Source organism: Plectropomus leopardus, chromosome 8 (assembly GCF_008729295.1).
Source record: "Plectropomus leopardus isolate mb chromosome 8, YSFRI_Pleo_2.0, whole genome shotgun sequence".
In the NCBI taxonomy this organism is placed as follows: domain Eukaryota; kingdom Metazoa; phylum Chordata; class Actinopteri; order Perciformes; family Serranidae; genus Plectropomus; species Plectropomus leopardus.
In genome coordinates this window covers 15527892-15546459 of record NC_056470.1, presented here as the reverse complement: position 1 = coordinate 15546459, position 18568 = coordinate 15527892, and the positions used below count along the sequence as shown (strand labels likewise).

The 18568-nt window shown below is 42.2% G+C and overlaps 1 protein-coding gene across 5 annotated transcripts in view; it reads left to right on the top strand.

Moving 5' to 3' along the window:
• rerea (arginine-glutamic acid dipeptide (RE) repeats a) overlaps positions 1 to 18568 on the top strand; it is a 152647-nt gene that overhangs the window by 118507 nt on the left and 15572 nt on the right. For all 5 annotated transcript variants that reach the window (XM_042491197.1, XM_042491198.1, XM_042491196.1 and 2 more), the window contains 2 exons: positions 1087 to 1185; positions 11683 to 11763. In XM_042491197.1, the coding sequence (XP_042347131.1) occupies positions 1087 to 1185; positions 11683 to 11763 (180 nt within the window). The remainder of the gene's footprint in view (positions 1 to 1086; positions 1186 to 11682; positions 11764 to 18568) is intronic.

Genomic DNA, 18568 nt, shown 5'->3' with positions numbered 1-18568 from the left:
TTATTTTTCTATGAGGCAGCTGTGCAGTGATGGGCAATGATAAGGCCCCGGAGCCAGTAGAGTAGCCCCCTGTAGTAAACCCAGCCTCAGAGGCTTACAATACATTAGGCGTAATGAGAGATTTGTCTGTCACATTGACAATGAATACCGAGGAATCAAGCACAAGAAAGAGATTAGAATCATCATAAACAGGGCATTTATATTCCGACTCTATAAACTGGAAAATTAACATAGCGGGCAGGTCATTGTCTCTCGACCTTCCTCGCTATTTGCAATTCCAATGAGTAATGCTTGTTTATTCTGAGAGGAAGAGCTCCAGCGCTGCCTGTTTCACCCAACTGAATATTACACAGGGCTTAAAGCTGCTCTGCGATTGCCTTTGTCACTGCGTTGTTTATTTCCAGGCTTGTTGTTGGATCTTAGCACAGCATTCCCTCTGACGCTGTAAGATCGCCAGTAAAAGGTTCAGGCCACTCCTTGATATAAAGTCTGTTTGTAAAACAAATCAGCTCCATAAAATGTGTCAGTGCTGCACAAAATGTCCCTTTGTGTCGCTGCAAAGAAAGTTGGCAGCTTTGCAAATGTTCTTTTAAAAAAAAAAATACATTCATCAGGGTTCCCACGGTCATGGAATTTCACAGCCACATTTTACAGGCCTGGAAAAGTCATGGAATTAGACAAGATCCTTGAAACTTTGGGAAAAGCCTTTTTTTTTTTTTATAATTAAATTCAGTCACAACAATCTTCAGTGGATACCCTTCCGATGTAATGTAACGGAGTGGCAAATTAATACTCTGTAGCTCTAATATGCAACGATGTGTGACAGCGTTTTGTTGACCGTCCCCTATGTTTAGTTGTTTTTGCTCTGCTTTCGTCTCTCCCTTCCTGTTTGCCTAGCAGCTGAAATTATATTTGCAAAGAGTTTCCATCTGTTTGAATTGTATATGTTTGAAAAACACCGGGCTAGTTGAGCAAGAAAAAGAATTTTTTCGTGGGAATTTTTCCTGTGAAAATGTGTGCGGATACAGATTCATGCACCGGTTTATAATCAGAATGATAAGCCGATATTTCTGTTGTGATCCTCAGCTTCACGAGAGCAGCTACGATGCAGGAAAAGCTCTCCAGCGTCTGGTGAAGAAGCCTGTACCCAAACTGATAGAGAAGTGCTGGTCTGAGGATGAAGTGGTAAGAGAACAGCGCTTTTATTTGAAAATGCAGCAAATGAATACTTCACCCCACAAAAATGAGCATTTGTATATCAATTAGTCATGCCGTGTTACCTTGAATTTGTGAAGAAACTTTCATTTTCTCGCATGCCTCTGTGGAAAACTGCAAACATATTGATTTGATTGATTACAGACCACATTTAACAACAGCAAAACTATATCAAAACATTAGTTTATAAACTCTCACACAACTCATGCAGTATTTTATAGTCTCATTTAAACCACCTTATGCTCAGTACTCCCCAAACTCATGCATTTTTGCTGTAAAACCTTAGCATTAGAGTCTAGTTTTGACGAGAGCAAAGATTAAATTGTCATTTTTTGGGAAGAAATATTTCTTTAACAAAGACAGCATGCTTAAAAATATTTTAAGTACATGTTAGCACGCACAGCTAATGGTTATCTATGGTTTTCTTGATATTGGTATGTCTTGTGTGGGTACCTGCTGTGTGTCAGAGCCTCGGTTGTGTCTTTAGAGGGAGCTGTTGAGAGTTAAAACAGGACTCTTGGCCCCGTCTCACAAGACATCAGTAAAAAAAAAAACACTCGTCAGTTTCCAGCTCCTCCAAGGCCCAAGAGCAGCTGCATCCTGTTTATCACCCACAGAATAAATCTTGAGAGTGGAAGTCTGGAAAGGGGAAAAAGATTGAGGGCTGGTAATGTTAGCCTCCATTTGAATTTCGATGTGAATTTCACCACAGCTGTTGAAGGGCTGGAATCAGAAAATGGCAGCCTGTCTCTCTGATCAAACAGCACATCATGAACGGGCAGGAGAGGAGGGAGGAATGAAAGTGCTGGATAACGCCGTGTCAAAACGAGTGAGAGCTGCAGCTTTGGCCTTGATGCTTTATGACGCGCTGCACTACATGTTTGTACACACGCTCCTTTTAAAGATACGACTCCTGACGGATCTCACTGAAGATCTTAGAAAAACACTTAAATTCTTCAGTGTTGGTTTTCCTCCTCCGCTGAGAATCATCTTTTTTCCCCCGCTTTGATATTGTTTGGTAATGCTGAAGCTTCGCAGTCGTTTTTGTTGAGCTTTGAATCCAGCAGCTCGGATCCAGTGGAAGTAAATGGGTGTATTTGTCTCGTAATTGAACGTGATGGGTACATTTGAATAAAGCCAGGGCTCACGGCATGACCACGGCGAATCACAACAAATTAAGTCAGCCATCCTTTTGTGGACTGGTTATGAGTTCGCCTTTATTTATGCATGCTTGCTGGCGCCAAGCTCAACTGCTGTGCGAAGATGATCAGAGCGGGGGCCGGGCATGTTGATGGGAGGCTTTATTGCCATGCTCCACCACAGCAGGTCTACCACAGACCTCTTGTCAAAAAAGCACAGTAGGGGCTCGACAGTTGGAGCTGTAAATAACTTGATTCAGAAAATAAAATGATCACTTCAGTTATTCACTTTTTTTTATTATTAATCAAAGAGGAAATATGCTCTACAGTGTTATTTATCTGGAATGATACGAACAAATATATTCTTAAAATCTGAGCGATGCTATAAATATGTGGAAGTTTGATAACAACATATAGACTGTTTATTTTCTTTAACATAAAAGTATAATATAAACGCTCAGTCTAGACAGGGATCCCTTACATTTGTTTTGTGATAGAATTTACACCAAAATACATACTGAGCAGGACATTTTCCAGTATAGAAAATAGAAAAGTTCATGCTTTCAAGCTGCCTTTCGAAACAATTCTTTTATTTCCGGCAAATGTGCAGCAGTATGTTTCAAAAGATACAATGTAATTATGAGGATTATTGCGTTTCTAATACAAAAACAGCCACAAGTATTTAAAGCCGATTATTCATAACTAGACTTTAGGTGGTATGAACTTTTTTTTAGGTTACAACACAATAAAGTAGGAAATAATGTTGATAAATACAATTTCCTTGAATTTCCTTTGTCTCTGCTATACGCTATTTAAATAAACTTGCCCAATACAGGAAAGAAAGAAACCATTTAACTGCCTACTTTTGGTAAGGTTTGATGTTTTTATTTGAGCCGATTCTGGAAAACTTGCGGCCTCACTGACTGGATAAGAAAAGTCGGCACACAATGAAGGTGTAAAACAGTCAATAAAACAGGTTTATCATGACTTGTTAATGATATCAACCCTGAAAGATCCTTTTATCATACAGTCATAAATCTGCACACAAATTATTCGGCTCATTGTTCTGGTAGTTTGAGAGATTAGTCTCAACACACACACACACACACACACACAAACAGACAGGACCAAATGCACAATCCCCTCCAGGCTTGCCAACTTTTTTAAAACTATGTAACTTAATGACCTCAAATCTAGTTTGGCAATTCTGTACTGCAGTTTCTTGTTTCTTATCGGCTGATACACACGCCAATATTGATATATTGGTCCTGCCGTATACTACAAAGGACTGCTTGGTTATGGCTGAAATCAAAATCACCATTATTTTGGTCAATATTGAGATTACGATTATTTAAAACAATTTCTCATTGACTTTGGAAGATGCCTTTATTTAATTTTAAAAAAAAGTCTTTTGACTGTGGATTTTCTTGAGCTTTAAATATAATTTGACTAAAAAGCAGGCTCAAGTTAAACATACCACAGCCTGGTTGAGAGCTAGTTTGAGCTTTTACGAAAGGGCGAAAGCACACAGCTTTGAAGGAAAGGGGAACGACTAAACAGGTGCATCACGGCGAAACAGAATGTGGCACAATAATCGTTTAATTGTGATTTTCTTGTTTTCATAGTCTTTGGAAGCCAAAATCATAATTGAAAATACAAATCAAGTGACTACCCAGCCCTAAAACCACAGTATAGTAAATGTATTCAAATTATATATAAATCAGCTAATTCATGTGATGGCTAAATGTCATGTTTTTTTTTTTAAAAAAAAGCTAACAGTGAATTACCGAAATGTGTTCCACTGTTTTATTATGTCAAATGAAACTCTAAAATGAAAAACAAAAATCTGTACAACTCACTAAGAAACAATGTTTGCATGCAATTTTGACAACGGAATATTATAAAAGATAAAATGCTATTGTTAAAAATTCCACTGGAAGACAATGACATTGAATCATTACCCAGCCCTGCATCCTCAGCCCGTTTAATTAATGCCGTAATATTTCTGTAACCTAGGTCATGGCGACTTCATCCCCACTTTCACAGAGGAGTTTCATCATGTTCAGACAGCATTATGTAACTGAAGTGTGGGAGCTGTCAGGGAGTCCAGTACACTCTGTCAGCCATGTTCAGTGGCGGGTGTGTTTTGTGTCTGCGGGTGGAGGGGCTCAGCAGGCCATTAGTGCTCCACCTGCCCCACAGTGTCCGCAGCCTGGAGAAGCAGCAGCTTGACTCTGGCCAGCCAAGGACACGGCTCCTGGTGATCCGATCACCAGTTGTGCCTTTTCAGCCCTGCAGCCTTGAGGGACAGGTGTAAATGCAGCTCCAACCTTGACACACTCACAGAAAGCAGCCCCGCTGCTCTTCATTTATTTATCACCCCTTCCCTCTGCCTCTCTCTCCCCTCTCATCCCCTGCAGGACTAGCTTCGTTATTCCTGCCTGCTCTTTTTTCACTCCACCCCTGCATTCTTTTAGAGATGTGAATAAAAGTGACAGCGGGGGCTGCTGAAATGACAGAATCCGCCTGTCTGCAGGGTCACTTGTCACCCTCCCCTCCCCCTTTTGACTTCTCTTGCCCCTCCACCCCACCTCTCCTCTCTCTGTCTGCAGCTGCTGCCACATAATCCTAAACCTCGTCTCTTCTCTAACTCTAGAAAAATATTTATAATTTCTCCCCACACACCTCCCACAGAAAGATAAAACCGCTGCCATCATTTGTAAGCCGTTTCATTACTGCGACGGAGGAAGCGACAACACTGTGAAGGGGAGTGTTTGTTTCATTTTTATTGTCCTCTCTCAGGCACAGAAAATAATTTCACCTCAGTAAGATGTGTTGCAGTCAACCCCTGAATGATCTTTCACTGTGAAATTATTAGTACAGCTTTCAGAAATTGAAAATCCATCACCTTGATGTGAGCACCACTCAAACCATTTTCATGCATCAGTAAGGTGATAACTATAGGTTATACCAAAGAAAAATCTCAAATAAATTAAATATAAAACTATAAATATTTCACCATAATCGTCTCCGGAGCAGTCTTGTAGTTGTTGTGCACTTAGCGGTCTGTTGAGGATAGCACAGTGGTTATTTAACAACCAAGAAAAGGGAAAATGTGATGTGTTATTATGGCAGACAGTCAGACGTGGAGTAGTTCTCTAAAGTCTAACTGAGAGAGGCAATCCCACCACACACTTCTCTATGTGTGTTTTATCAGGAGCCAAATCAATGTGCGCTGCCCACACACAACTCTTCCCATCCTTTTGATTGTGCAATAGTCACAACGGCAAAAATAAATCCTTTTAAAACGGGAACAAAAAGCACTTCAAGTGAAAAGCATACAGGTTGTTTCTTTTTGTTGCCTTTAATGGTCTCTCCACTGAGGCCTTAATACAAAATAGCAATAACGTTACATCACTGAGTAGTTCTCCTGTCTAAATAATGCCTGGTTAACACAGTGAAACCACAATAAGCTGACAGGATATGATCATCAACAGTGAGAACAAATTCTGCTGTTCAGATCAGAAAGTCCAGTTACAGATGTAAATGAACACTTTTAGGTGACTCTTGGGTTGTATTTGCCTCTGCTGACACTTTCTGGGTAACTACGGAAACGTGTTTTAGATTGAAATACTTGCACATGTTCCACGTCATGAAATTAAGTTGCGAAGATCTTTGAAGAAGCTGTGTGCGACATTTAGAGCATATAGCTGCAAACCACACTGTGTTAAAATATAGTGAAGTAAGTAGTAACGGCGTCACCCTCCCACTGTGTTTATTGTAGTCTGAGCTTCTCTGTTCTTTGTTATGGTGGACGGGCCGGCCGCGCGTGCATGTTAGGGCATGTGAGTCCCTGCATGTGTATCCCACTGGCTAGCTAGACGCCACTCTGCACTGCAACCACACAGTAGTTACCGCCGATAATGTTGCATGGTGGCAAAACAGAGTTTCTGCAAAAGTTTTACGCCCACCCTCTGGCCCCCTAACCCGACGTTAGCTACATCTGCTACTGTTTTTTAGCACTGTTAGCACCATTAGCTGTTAGCAGCCAGCTCAGCCACCTCCATGTTAAGAGTTGTGTGCCAGCAACCTCTAAGTCACAGAGAGACACTGAAGGTCATGTACAGCTCCTTTAAATTGATAAAGCCAGATTTGTTGGTTAATATTAATAATATGATTATTGAATAGTTTGACAGACGGTGTTGGAAAACCTAGAAGCTACACAATATACAGTCATCGCTGTTGTTGCAGTAATAATGCGTTGCGTATTTGTAATTTTATTTAGTTATTTACAATCTGTTCTATAGATGTGTCATATTACTATACATGGATGTTGATGATAAGCCTTATTATTTGCACCATTAGATGATCTGTATTGAATATTAAATTTTTGATAAACAGGATAATAAGTGTCTGGAAAATTTTAGCAATTATATGTAGTTTCCCACCCATCAAAGCTCTCTAATGTCCACCTCTTCTCCCACCCAAATCTTCATCGCGATAATAAAATAGGAATATATTGAGTTCAGTAAGTTGATTAACTGTGATAAAAGAATACATTTAAAACAAGAGATTTGACCAAAAATGCATTTAAGTCTTAACTTAAAGTCACACAACAACTACATTATATCTTGTTCCGCGCGCAAATATTAAATTCTCACCTACCCTCAGATGCACTACTTAGTGAACATGAGCTTCATCATCTGCCTCAGTAAATCTCAAGAGTATCAAATGAATTGATTTTCTTCTAAAAGTTATGTATTAACACGGATAAAAAGATAAAATCCAAGCTAAGGTCAGTATTACATCACCTGTACCTGCCCTACCTGCAGAGTCAGTGAAGGTCATCATCAAGAGACTCTTGCACTCGTGAATTTGATTTAATGAAATCGTCTCTCCACATGAAGCTACTGTCATTCTTGTAAATAAGCGGTGCTGATAATGCATCGGCCAACAGGAGGTGCCATATAAACAATCAGAAGCAGCGGCAGCAGCCGTCGTGCTGCGTGTCGCCATGTCAGACACAGAGAGGCTGATCTATGACTGCTGCGGGGCGGCAGGTCTATTCCTCAGCCAGCTGCGCCGTGCCGTGGCTTATCTCCGGCTGCGTCTTCAGCTGATGGATGACTGAAGCGGGCTGCCCACAGCACTGAGGTGGGAGGGAGAGGAGAGGAGAGAGTAGCGGCCCCCCAGTGGTTGAACACAAGCCTGCAAACCTGAGACACACTGCCCAACCAAAAACACCACAGGCAGATAAAACACAACACGCCGCCCTGCATCCTCTGCTGCAGGCTGTAGATTATTTTAAAGTTAGATGAGCAGCTTTGCTTCGTGGGTTTTCGTCTGCAGAGGGAGCTCTGCCTGCTACACTGAAGATTTAGTGTAAACAGTGCATTTTTATCACCCTGATGGTACAGTGCCAGCAATGCTTTTTAGGGTTGTTTAGTAACTAAATAGCAGGCAGGATGGGCGTGTGCTGGAATTTCCTGTCACCTTTTGTGTCAGTACAAGCAAAGGGAAGCAGAGGACGTTAGTTTGCCTGCTGAAAGTTAGCAGAGTATAAGAACAGGAATTTCCATCTGTCAGAGTATTTTCTCTGTTTTTCAAGGTTTCTAATCAAAAGGTGTATCGCCTTTCACATCTGCATACATTGTTCTAAAGATAGATTTCTGTCTTCACGTATAGCGTCAATACAAAGAGGATGTGGGCAAGACAAGTGTCTGTCAATGCGGTCTCTCCCTCGCTTCTTCAAGCATGTTGTGATTTCCTCTCTGCTCACCGTGGCCAATCTTATTACTAGCTGATATTTCATAACAGACAGCACTGTGTTTTCCCCTCTGGTTTTGGTTTGCTGTCTGATTGTGCTCGGCCCTCGGGGTTTATCCACCGCAGGCTCTGAAAGGTCAGCTTTTAACAACAAGTCAAGTCTAATGACTCCATATTGAGTGAAAGTGGCTTTGTTTGCCGTTGGACGGTCTTGCGTCAGTGTTTTCATGCAATGACATTTAGCAGGAGTTATGTTCCATGTGTGAGCCTGCGCCCCGCCGGTCATCATGATACCATCGTTGTGCATATGTCTGCATTATCTTAACCAGTTTTACAACTCCCAACAATCAACTCTCAAGCAGGAAGTGCGCACGCACAACAATGGCCTATTGAATCATTTTTTCTCCTTCTCCTCCTCCTTTTATATGTCTGCTCTCCAGCCTCACAATAGTGCTCTGTTAGTCTCCGAGGGGAAACTTGGGGCGGGTGAAAAAACGCCAGTTTTCTGGAACACACTCGGAGAGAGAAGCCTGTTGTTTCTGCACAGCGGATGGCCATTTGGTAGCGCTTCCACCCAGCCCCCCTTCCTCCTCTTCCTCCTCCTCTCTCTCTCTCTCTCTCTCTCTCTCTGGCTTGCTCGCTCTGGCCCTCTCAGCCCCTCCTCCGCCGCTGTGTTGCCTAGCAACGGAGGGCTGGAGCAATCGGAGCAGGGGCAGAGCGATTCAGGGAGCAGATTGGCGGATGATTTATTAGCTGGGCTGGAGAGCAGTGAGCCCAGGCAGCTGAAATGGAGCCTTAAACTGGAGCCGACGTGTAGAGAGGGGAGGAGGGAGCCAGCGAGAGAAAAAAAACGGAAGGGAGGGGGAGAGAGGGAGCATGCACACAGCTCCTCTATAGAGACGGACGGACAGACTGTGTAAATAGTACAGTTGGGGAACATAATTAAGGTGACATAATTAGGACAGACACACAGGCTGCATGAGCTGGTCTAATTATTGACTAGTCCTGTCGTTACTGCGAGGCTGGAAATCTCAATCCAAACTCTTCTCTTGTGTGGTCCCTCAGAAGTCAAATACTGACTCGATTCAGTCAGCAGAATCCTACCTTTTCTGAAAATACTTACACCCCTTTTACGCTCTTTCTTATTCTATCTCTCCATCCTTCTTCAGCTTTTTCTAAAAAAAAAAATAAAATAAAAATAAAATGTCATTTTCTAGGCACTTCATACTTTATGCACCTGCGGCTTTGTGACTCGTGTGTCAGGTGGAGCTGAGTGTAGAGGCACTTTTTCTTCTTTTGCTTTGGAAAAAAATTGTCTCCTAAATTAATGTATGTCATTTATATTCTAATTCATTTACCCCAACTCGTCCTCAGGACTAACTCCACTTTGACATTATTTAAAGACCGTTTCATCCTCTTGAAACTTTTTTCACAAACATTTCAGAAAGTGATATTTCTTCTCGAAGCCAGTATTTCAAGTAAATATTTACCTACTTTTGTCATCGCCTGTCAAACAAGCCCTGTGATGTTGATCCTCTGAATCTCAGCACTAGTGTTCATCTGGTCGTGTGCACCTCTGTGAAACTTTGACTGACAGCCCAAATGATAATCTGCTCTTAACCCCTCGAGTGGTTAGAGACGGGTGCTTGGATGTGGGGGAGCGCTTGTGTTGGAGACGGCTCCATCTACTGGCTAATCATCTGCTACACCTTCAGTCTGATTAATGCAAATTAACTGCTGTCTCATGTCACTGATGAGGCTTTTTTTTTTTGTTCAGCTGTCAGCTCCTTTACATCTGACTTTTGGTCAGACCTCGTATGTTTATTTAGTCTACTTTAACTCAGACTTGTACTTATATGTTTTGTTCCTCACAATTATGCTGTTAAACTCTAAAACTTGGGACTGTTGAGTTTGTTTGCGTAATATAGATAAATACAGCCATTCATTCCTGTTGTTGAGATAGGTCTGTCTTTCTCGCCTGTAATTTTCCCTCCTGAGAGACAGTTGTGTTTTGCAGCTGGCTGTGTTACTTCTGTAAATTTGGCCTTTGTTCCCCACCAAAATCTGGGTATGTAAACAATCTGTGGTTACATAACGCACTGTACATGGCATGGAAAATGAACTCCTGACACTCAGAAGAGGCTCCATGCCTGATTTTCTCTCTCCCTTGTCTCCTCTCACCATGTCCAAGAGCTGCCTCCCCTCTCAGGCTGGCAGCTAGTTGAGTTTGTGGCTGTGTTTGTGTGTGTGTGTGTGTGTGTGTGTGTGTGTGCTCACCCCAAAGCTCTGAATGCATTTAAAGGACTGCTCTAGTTGCTCTTTCAGTCTAGCATGCTGCTATGGTGCAGTTTTAACAACAAACAGTGGCTTGGCTTTTCCTGTGACGGTCGTAGTGACATGACGCCTGCTTGTGCAGTTTTAGAGGATCGAGATCAGGCTGATTTAAGAGCCGTGCCCGACACTAACATGAAGCACAAGACTCCACTCCGGGTTTTCCAGCCTGCCGCGAACCAGAGGCTCTCTTGCAGAAAGATCACATGTAAAGCCTTCCCCTTTGTAGTGGAAGAGCAGAGAGTGACAAGCTATTTCTTGCTTGTAAAAAAACAGAGGAAAAAAAAGCAATGTACCATCGGAGACATTGTGGATTTGCCTCCTAATTTTTCCTTTACCTGTGGCTGGATGTAGAGATTGGTGCTGTGCTCCCTGAGGACTTTTCCCTGCTTTTTGCTGGAGTTACTTGGTGGAAACGGTTGGCTGAGATCACTGAGGAACGGGGCTCGCCTCTGGAACAAGAAAGTAAATCTGTTGGTTGTCTGCTTCGCTGGTTATGAATGTTTTCAGCCTCCGCTTTTCATGGCTCGCGGTCTGTGGCTCTTAAAGGAGAAGAAATACATTTAGGTTTTTCAGCTTTTTGGTATTTGTTCCTTTCTGATGTTGTTTTTGTGCGCGCTGAGGTGAGGTGGTGTGTTCACATTGAGTTTTCATGCCAGAATAAACCCGATGTTATTGAAGAAGCAGTTTCTGTCATCATACTGTTCCTCTCTTTTCACTCGTGTGAGGGTATATTTGTAGATTTTAAATTTTGACATGTCTTCTTTGCTGTTAAAATTGCCAAAATGTAAAGGCAAAAATAGAAACTGTCCAGCATGCACAGTGAGACATTTTCTTGCTTTTCAGCGCTCAAGTTAAGGCTTTGAACTTTTCACTGACAACACATTCAACATGTATACCAGCAAGCATGTTTTTATATCATTTTATGAGTTTTTTTTAACTGTATTTTCTCTCCACATGAAAAGACAAGCTTAGCTCAGCGTCTGTCCCTGCCTTACTTGTCATTTCCTCTCTAGTTTTGCTCTGACATGGCTGTATTTTCTCCGGAGTTTAAACGGCGACAGAGATTTCTAGATTCACATCAAACCTCCCCAACCGCAGACTGACGAAATGAAAACAATGCTTTTGTCTTGGTGTTAGCCTGTAACTTTATGCAGCCACAGCTAAGCTGACTTCACACATACTAACTGGTCTCTTTTTTTCTCTCTCTTCCTCTGTGAAAAAATTGCAGAAGCGCTTCATTAAAGGGTTGAGACAGTTCGGCAAAAACTTCTTCAGGATCCGGAAAGAGCTGCTGCCCAACAAAGAAACGGTAAGACGATTTAATTCCCTCCATACTGCCGAACTTTTTCAGCGTGTGTCACTTGTTTTATTGAACTGGGGCATATGAAACGAGGTACATGTGGTTTGCTCGTAACTAATGTACAGCGTGAGCAGTAAAACATTTTCTGGTGTGATATTTTGAGCGTGGCGGGTTTTTAACCATGGGCCTTATTGATAAGAAGTGAGTGCTGCCTGCCAATAAATGTGCTGCAGTATTGTCAGATCCTCCTTCTGGCTGTTTTGAAGAAAGCATATTGTTATACCTGAGAGGAAAAAAAGGCTAAATGTGCTGCACAGACGGCCACCGAAACCTTAAAAGAGACACGCTGAACATTAATTAGCACTCTCTCTTAGCAAGCGGTAAACAAGTTGTGCAGATGTGATGTGAGCCGCTGTGTTTGCAGCACATCTCAGGTCTCAAGAGCAGCCTGCTTCATCTCATGTTTGTGTTTGTGCTCAAGTGTTATATCAGCACTTGAGATTTTCTTTTTGTTTTTTTTTTTTTTACATTTTCACAAACTTTCAAAGTAGTGAACTCTAAAGTGCAGCATCATGGCTTACACGAGGATTAGAAAGCAGGTTACGATGAGAGCCTTTTAAGCGAAATAACTACAAATGCAAACTCTCTAATAGTTGTGCTTTTAAAGGAAACAGTTTTATCTGGGGGTCTTAAAGTGGCAAATTGAAATTGGATTATATCGACAGAAACGCAGGCCCAATCGATTATTTTTGGTCATATAAATTAGAGGGTTTTTGTACATTCTTAAACCAAGATATTAAAGAGTTAAAGATGTCAAACCGCTGTTTGTTCTCAACTGATTATAGCTAAAAATATACGCTTCTTTTGTTTGCTAACATTAATACTGTCAACCAACCTTAAACAGCATCAAAAAATATAAATGACATGACATGATTTTGTTGCTGTTTTAATGTATTGAAAAGTACCTGAAAGTGAAAGTAGGCTCCTAATTTGTACTTTGAATTTACTCAGTCTTTTATTCACTTGTGGAGCACAGATTATTGAGCCTTTAACTATGATTAGGATTAAACTATAATTTAAATTCCTTCTATCGTGGTAGTTTTAAGGCTTGTTCATTTTGGATTAAAGGGGAGAACACAATTTAATAACAGCTGCGCTTTAAGGGACTGATGTAAGTGCTTGTTTATGTATGCAGACAGAAGCTTGTCAGAGTTTCCCTCCTCTGTGTTCGTGAGTGTGCGCACGCGTCGATGTGTTAATCATCCCTGCACAACTGTGCAACTTGTTTCATGGTGCAAATGGGTCAAATCCAGCACTAACAATGACAAACACCACTTAAGCTTATTAAATGTGATCATTACACTGGAAACAAAACAAAGCAACCACACAGACTGTGTGTTGTCTCTTTAAGCTGAGCTACAGCATTTTACTGTAATCTTTGTCTCTTTATATCTGCGCAAGTAAACCTGTGTGCGCTTCAGAGTTTTATCTCTGCTCTAACCGGCAATAAAGGGAACATGCTGTACATGTACATGTTGCTTCAAAGCCCTCCGCACCTTTGACTTAGCTGTTAAATTATTCTCAGATCTGCATTTTGATTCAGAAAGCAGTGCAGACCTTGCTGTTTCTGCGAGGCCGCTCCTGCTGGAAGTGTGCCGCTACAGTGCTGACACAGACGTCAAAGGAAAATCAAAGGTGTTTGTCATAACTTCTCGCCACTTCATTTCCTTGTCTGCTGTGAGCTGAGGAGATGTCAGCCCCTGCTCCTCAAACACCCCCTACAGATCATGTGATATATATTTTTTTTCTTTACTCAAAATCTCTTTAGTGTCGCCTCCTTTGTGCTACATTTTTATTCCTCCAAACCAATTTGAACCTCTTGAATAAGAGATTAAAGTGTATGAACACAGTTTCCTCACAGAGGTTTCTTCAATTATTTTTACTGGTTTTGAAATATACGACTAGTCCAGTTGATTGGCTATAAAGGAGGTATTAATGTAATTCAACCTGGAGGGGGAGTCTACTTGGCAGGAGAGGTAATAGACCTCCTCCAGGATCTGGGCCTGCCACCACTACAGAGCAGAGAGAGATTAATTTTCCCTCTACAAATGGAAAATAAACTGCCCTTTAAACATATGAAAAGAGGAGAAAATGACTGGGAGAGCACGGGGAGGGTAGCAGCGACTGGAGGAGCAGGGGTAAGGTGGAGCTCAATATAGTCGCTGAAAAGCCGGGGTTGTTGCACAGGAAAAAAATAAAACTCTTTGCTTATGATTGAACTTGCTTTTGTGCTGTGAGACTGATATAAGCGAGTGCCAGTCAATACCCCGAGGACAGCTCCGTTTATTTTCTACCTGCTCATTCCCAAATGTGGAACATGAGCGCAACAAGATATTTTAGGTCCTTCCCATTATCTCCAGTCACAGGCGCACATTTCTGTCATTCCTCTTGCATGCTAAGCAATCGAAAAAAAGGAGCGTGTTGCAGAAATGAGGGTGTCCCTGCCCTAAGTCATTGCCGTACCACTGTTGTTGATGCGGAGTTCAGAGCGTGAAACCCTTCGGGCTGATATCCAAAGGTCCAGTACAGTGTGTCTGCTCCTCACTGTTCCTCCCGCTAGCCCCTATTAGCTGCTCTGCCCCTGAAGTGCCAGCGCGGCTCAGAACACCCAGTGCCAAGGGTAAGCACCCAGCGCTGTGTAAACACACCAGGCCCGACTAGCACTCAGGAATGCTTTATATAAAGTCACATAAAGGCCCAGAGGGGGAAGTGGGTGTGTCGTCTGACCGTCTGCAGCTAACTGTGCTGCCACCATTTCCTTCACTCCAGAGAGGACGTCATGGAACATGAGCTTTCTGCTTCCAGTGTTTAAACAGCTAAATATGCTGAAACGGCAGATCACAGATAACTCGGCTGCTGATATTTTCACTGTAGGGGTTTTCATAAAAATGTGGTTTTAGGGGAGATCAACACGCAGTATTTGCTGAGCAGATTTGTTTCGGCTCTGTTTGCTGTGCAGCCAAACAGAGAAATTGACAGTTTGAAAATTGGATCAAATTAGAAAGTTTTTATGTTTTTTTTTTTTTTACAGAAAGAACTGAGCCCAAAACAATTCAGTGGTGGGGAAAAGGTACTACAGTTAATTTGCACATTAAATGGTGTAAAAATTAATGCACAACTGGAATTTTAATATTTCAGGGACAAGGCTATTATAATTATGCATTACTTAGTGAAACACTGCTAAATCAACTCGTACCTAAAACTACTTTGACTGTCCAATAAGAGATTTTAAATTTCATGAAATCTGCACAAAAATTGCACATTGTTTATTTGTTCTACCGTGAACTTTCGCACATTCCCTGCCAAACACCTTTGCACATCCTGCACAAAACTGTACAGCTGTCAGTTTCCGTGTGCATGTTTGTCTTGTTATTGTACTTTGAAAAGTATCTCTACCATATTTTTATTGTAAATGTTTCTATTCTATATTTAAGTTCTTGAGTGTTGCAGTATTTGCCCTATATTTTTTTAGGATTATTATGATATATTTATACCTCTTAATATGTTTATTATATGTTTAATTTTTGCACAAAAAATCAAAGCAAATTAAAAAAAGAAAAAAGAAAACCTACTTGGCAATGAATCTGATTCTGACTCTGGAAATACAAGTAGTTTATTGACTTCATTGTCATATATTAGTGTATTTATGTATTTATAGCCCATAAAAAGTGTTTCTCCATAAAATAGAGCAGCCATAATCTCATAAACTTGATGAAGTAATGGCAAAGAATTTACAAGCATAGAACAAAAGCTCGGCGTGTGTGTGTGTGTGTGTGTGTGTGTGTGTGTGTGTGTGGGAATGTTTATCGGTTGAGTTTTCCCTCGAGGCCCCATTTCTGCATCCTGTCGTTTATTCTCTCGTGACTGCTCCCCTGTACGCCATGTTTAAATATTAAAGTTCATACAGTGTGTCAGCACAGAGTTAACCTGATCTCCAACATAGTTCACTATTTGTATTTTACTCAAACTTGGTAAAAATAATTAAGAGTGAAGATTTAGAGGAAAAAAGGAACAAAAAAATAATGGATATGAATCTGTATAGTAATATGTCACAGTTTTAGTACAGTGAGCTGGGACTTGCAAAGCACAACATCAGCTGCAGCTTGCAGGGCAGGAAAAAAAACAAACACTAAACTGATCCAAAGAGACATTTTTATGCTGCTGGTTCCTGCGTTGTTTTGACACAGAGATGGAAAAGACAGAAAGGTGCAGTGGCAAAGCTAACAAAGGTGAAGCCACGGTGTGTTTGTGCTTTCGTGTTAGCGTCACAAGTCAAACAAGTGTCCTCAGATGGCAAACAGTTTGATGCTAGCAGCTGGCCAGGTAGCAGCAGTCATATAAAAAAACACATTTCTCAGCAGAAGTCGTGTCTCTGTCTAGCGTCCTCTCGTGGTTTGTGTTTCTTGGTAGCTCTTGACTGTGGCAGGTGACGGAGCTGCGCAGGGCACAAAAGTCACTTTGACTTTAGAGCGTGTTGTGGTCGTAAGGACGTACGGGCACATGGCTGACCTGAGCTGCATGTCTGATTTTAAAAACACTGCTTTACTGGTGATGAGGTGATGTGCTCGGTGGCTCTCGCAGCATCTTGTTCTCTCGGAGAAAAGAGAGCACCCCCCCCCCCCCCCCCCTCCTCCCTCCAGGCCCTGTCATTTACAGGATGGCCAACAGGAGAACAGTGTTCTCAACACAACCTCACAGCAGATGTTTGCCCCGGTACAATCTGTACAAACGTCAAATTGAATTCATTGCCGTGTCCTTAGCTCAGCAGCCAGAACCTTGGGGATGACTGTGATTATAAATGCTTTGGTTCAAACACTAATTAAACCAGCTACAAACTACAGGGCCTGGTCCAGTTGGCAGCAGCTGTCACCAGCGTGACAGAACAGCTTTCGTGTTTGGTAAATGATATAACTTGTTTAGGCAGTGAAATCGCTGTCGGCTGACGGAAGCTCAACCAGCGCGTATTGATGTTCTTTTAGCAGACCACAGGCAATTTAGCGCGGCAGAGTGCGGGCAAAATCTTTTCTTTTTTTTCCCCCCCTTTCCCCAGCCTAATAGATGGAGCTCGGAGAGCTGGAGCTCCCTGTGTAATTGAGTTCTTTGGTAAGCTTCATGTTGTGGTTTTTTGGGGACTAGCTTATCAGCAGAACACGCAGGATCGACCCTCCAGCAAAAAGGCACTGTTGCCATCCAATCTGCTTTCACTGGCAAAAGCGCTTACAGCGGGAAAAACACGAGTGCTGATTCTTCAGCATGTGCATCCCTGACCTGTGAAAGCAGAGCTTATTCAGTCATTCTCCAGCAGAAAGGCGCCGCGCAGCAGGGAACGGCTGTCTATTTAACCGCCTTTCACATGCACCCTACTCCACCAGCCAAGGTCCTTTCACTATTCAGTCGTCTAAAGTCTAAAGAGGACTGAGAAAATTATTTTAACTTGCCCAGAATTCACCGGGTACCTCGTCATGTCGCAGGAACGTTTTACCTGCATATTATGTGACAAATTTTTATCTCATCTGCATCACAAAAAGATGCTATTAATTACAGATTAAACATGAATAGTAATGCTGTTTAAAGACTCAAGATAAATAAACATGCCAGAAGGTCCTGCAGGCGTCACACACAAGCGTCAACAAAGTTCCTCCCGACCACTACAGTCAGCCTGAGGATGACAGAAAAGTCAAGCACCACTCACTGAAACGATACGCTGTAAAACCTGTCATGGCCGATGAAGAATACCGAGTCCAGGGGTCGAGCACATACATAATTAAACCCTGGTTTGATTTAGCTCAGAGAAATACATCCCCCTTCACCTCGCCGAAATGAATCAGGAAGCAGTCCTCCCTCCTCCGGCTGCAGACTGTGGAGGCAGCAGGAGGAGCACAGGTTCATGCTGCACTAATGGATGTTTACACAACTCACCATCGGCCACCAGAACCCAGAAATCACATGCTCCCTGCGTGCTGCAGCCTCGGGTTTTTAGCAGATATTTGCGAGGAGATTTTTTTTATTAGGGAAGGGTTGTGGTTGGATTCGATGTTGATTGTCCATTGTTATCCTCCGCTGGCTCTTTATTCCTCCCTCTCGGCTCTCCTCCACGCTCGGCCCTCCCCCTCCTCAGCTCTCCCCTGTTCTCTCCTCCTTCCCCTGCTCTTGCCAGTAACGGCCTTAACCGTTTGGCTTCATGTCAAAGCAGGGGCCTTTTGTGGCTCTGTCACAAATCTGCCAGGAAAAACAGAAACCATCTGTTCAGGCCTGGGCCTGAGAGGGGATGAGGGTGTAAATACACAAGTTTAGCCCTCGCCCTCAGCCCTGCCCGCGCACACAGGACCACCGAGCCCAGCAGAGGAGCCTGCACTCCCACTCAGCCTCAACCTGCACTCCCACCCGCAATTAAGCTGTAGTCTGCAGAGGTTTCATGGTTAACCATATTCAGTCTGAAGCCTACAAACAGGAACAGAAGATGGCTGAGTAAAAAACCTGTTGACTTACGTTACAAAACAAAGCACTTGCTCTCATCTCAATGCAATCTCATTTTATTCAAATAATGAGGTTAAAAAAGTCTTTTTAAATCCATAAATAAACATGAAACTCTATTTATGTGCCAGCACACGACTTATGTGCAGTCTTTCAGCTGCTACCCTAAAGAGCACAGATTATTTTTAAATTAATTTATGCTAATTACAATGAACAGAAAATGAGTGCAAGTCAATGCACGACAGATGATGAACTTGTTTCTCAGCTCATCTCAAGAAAA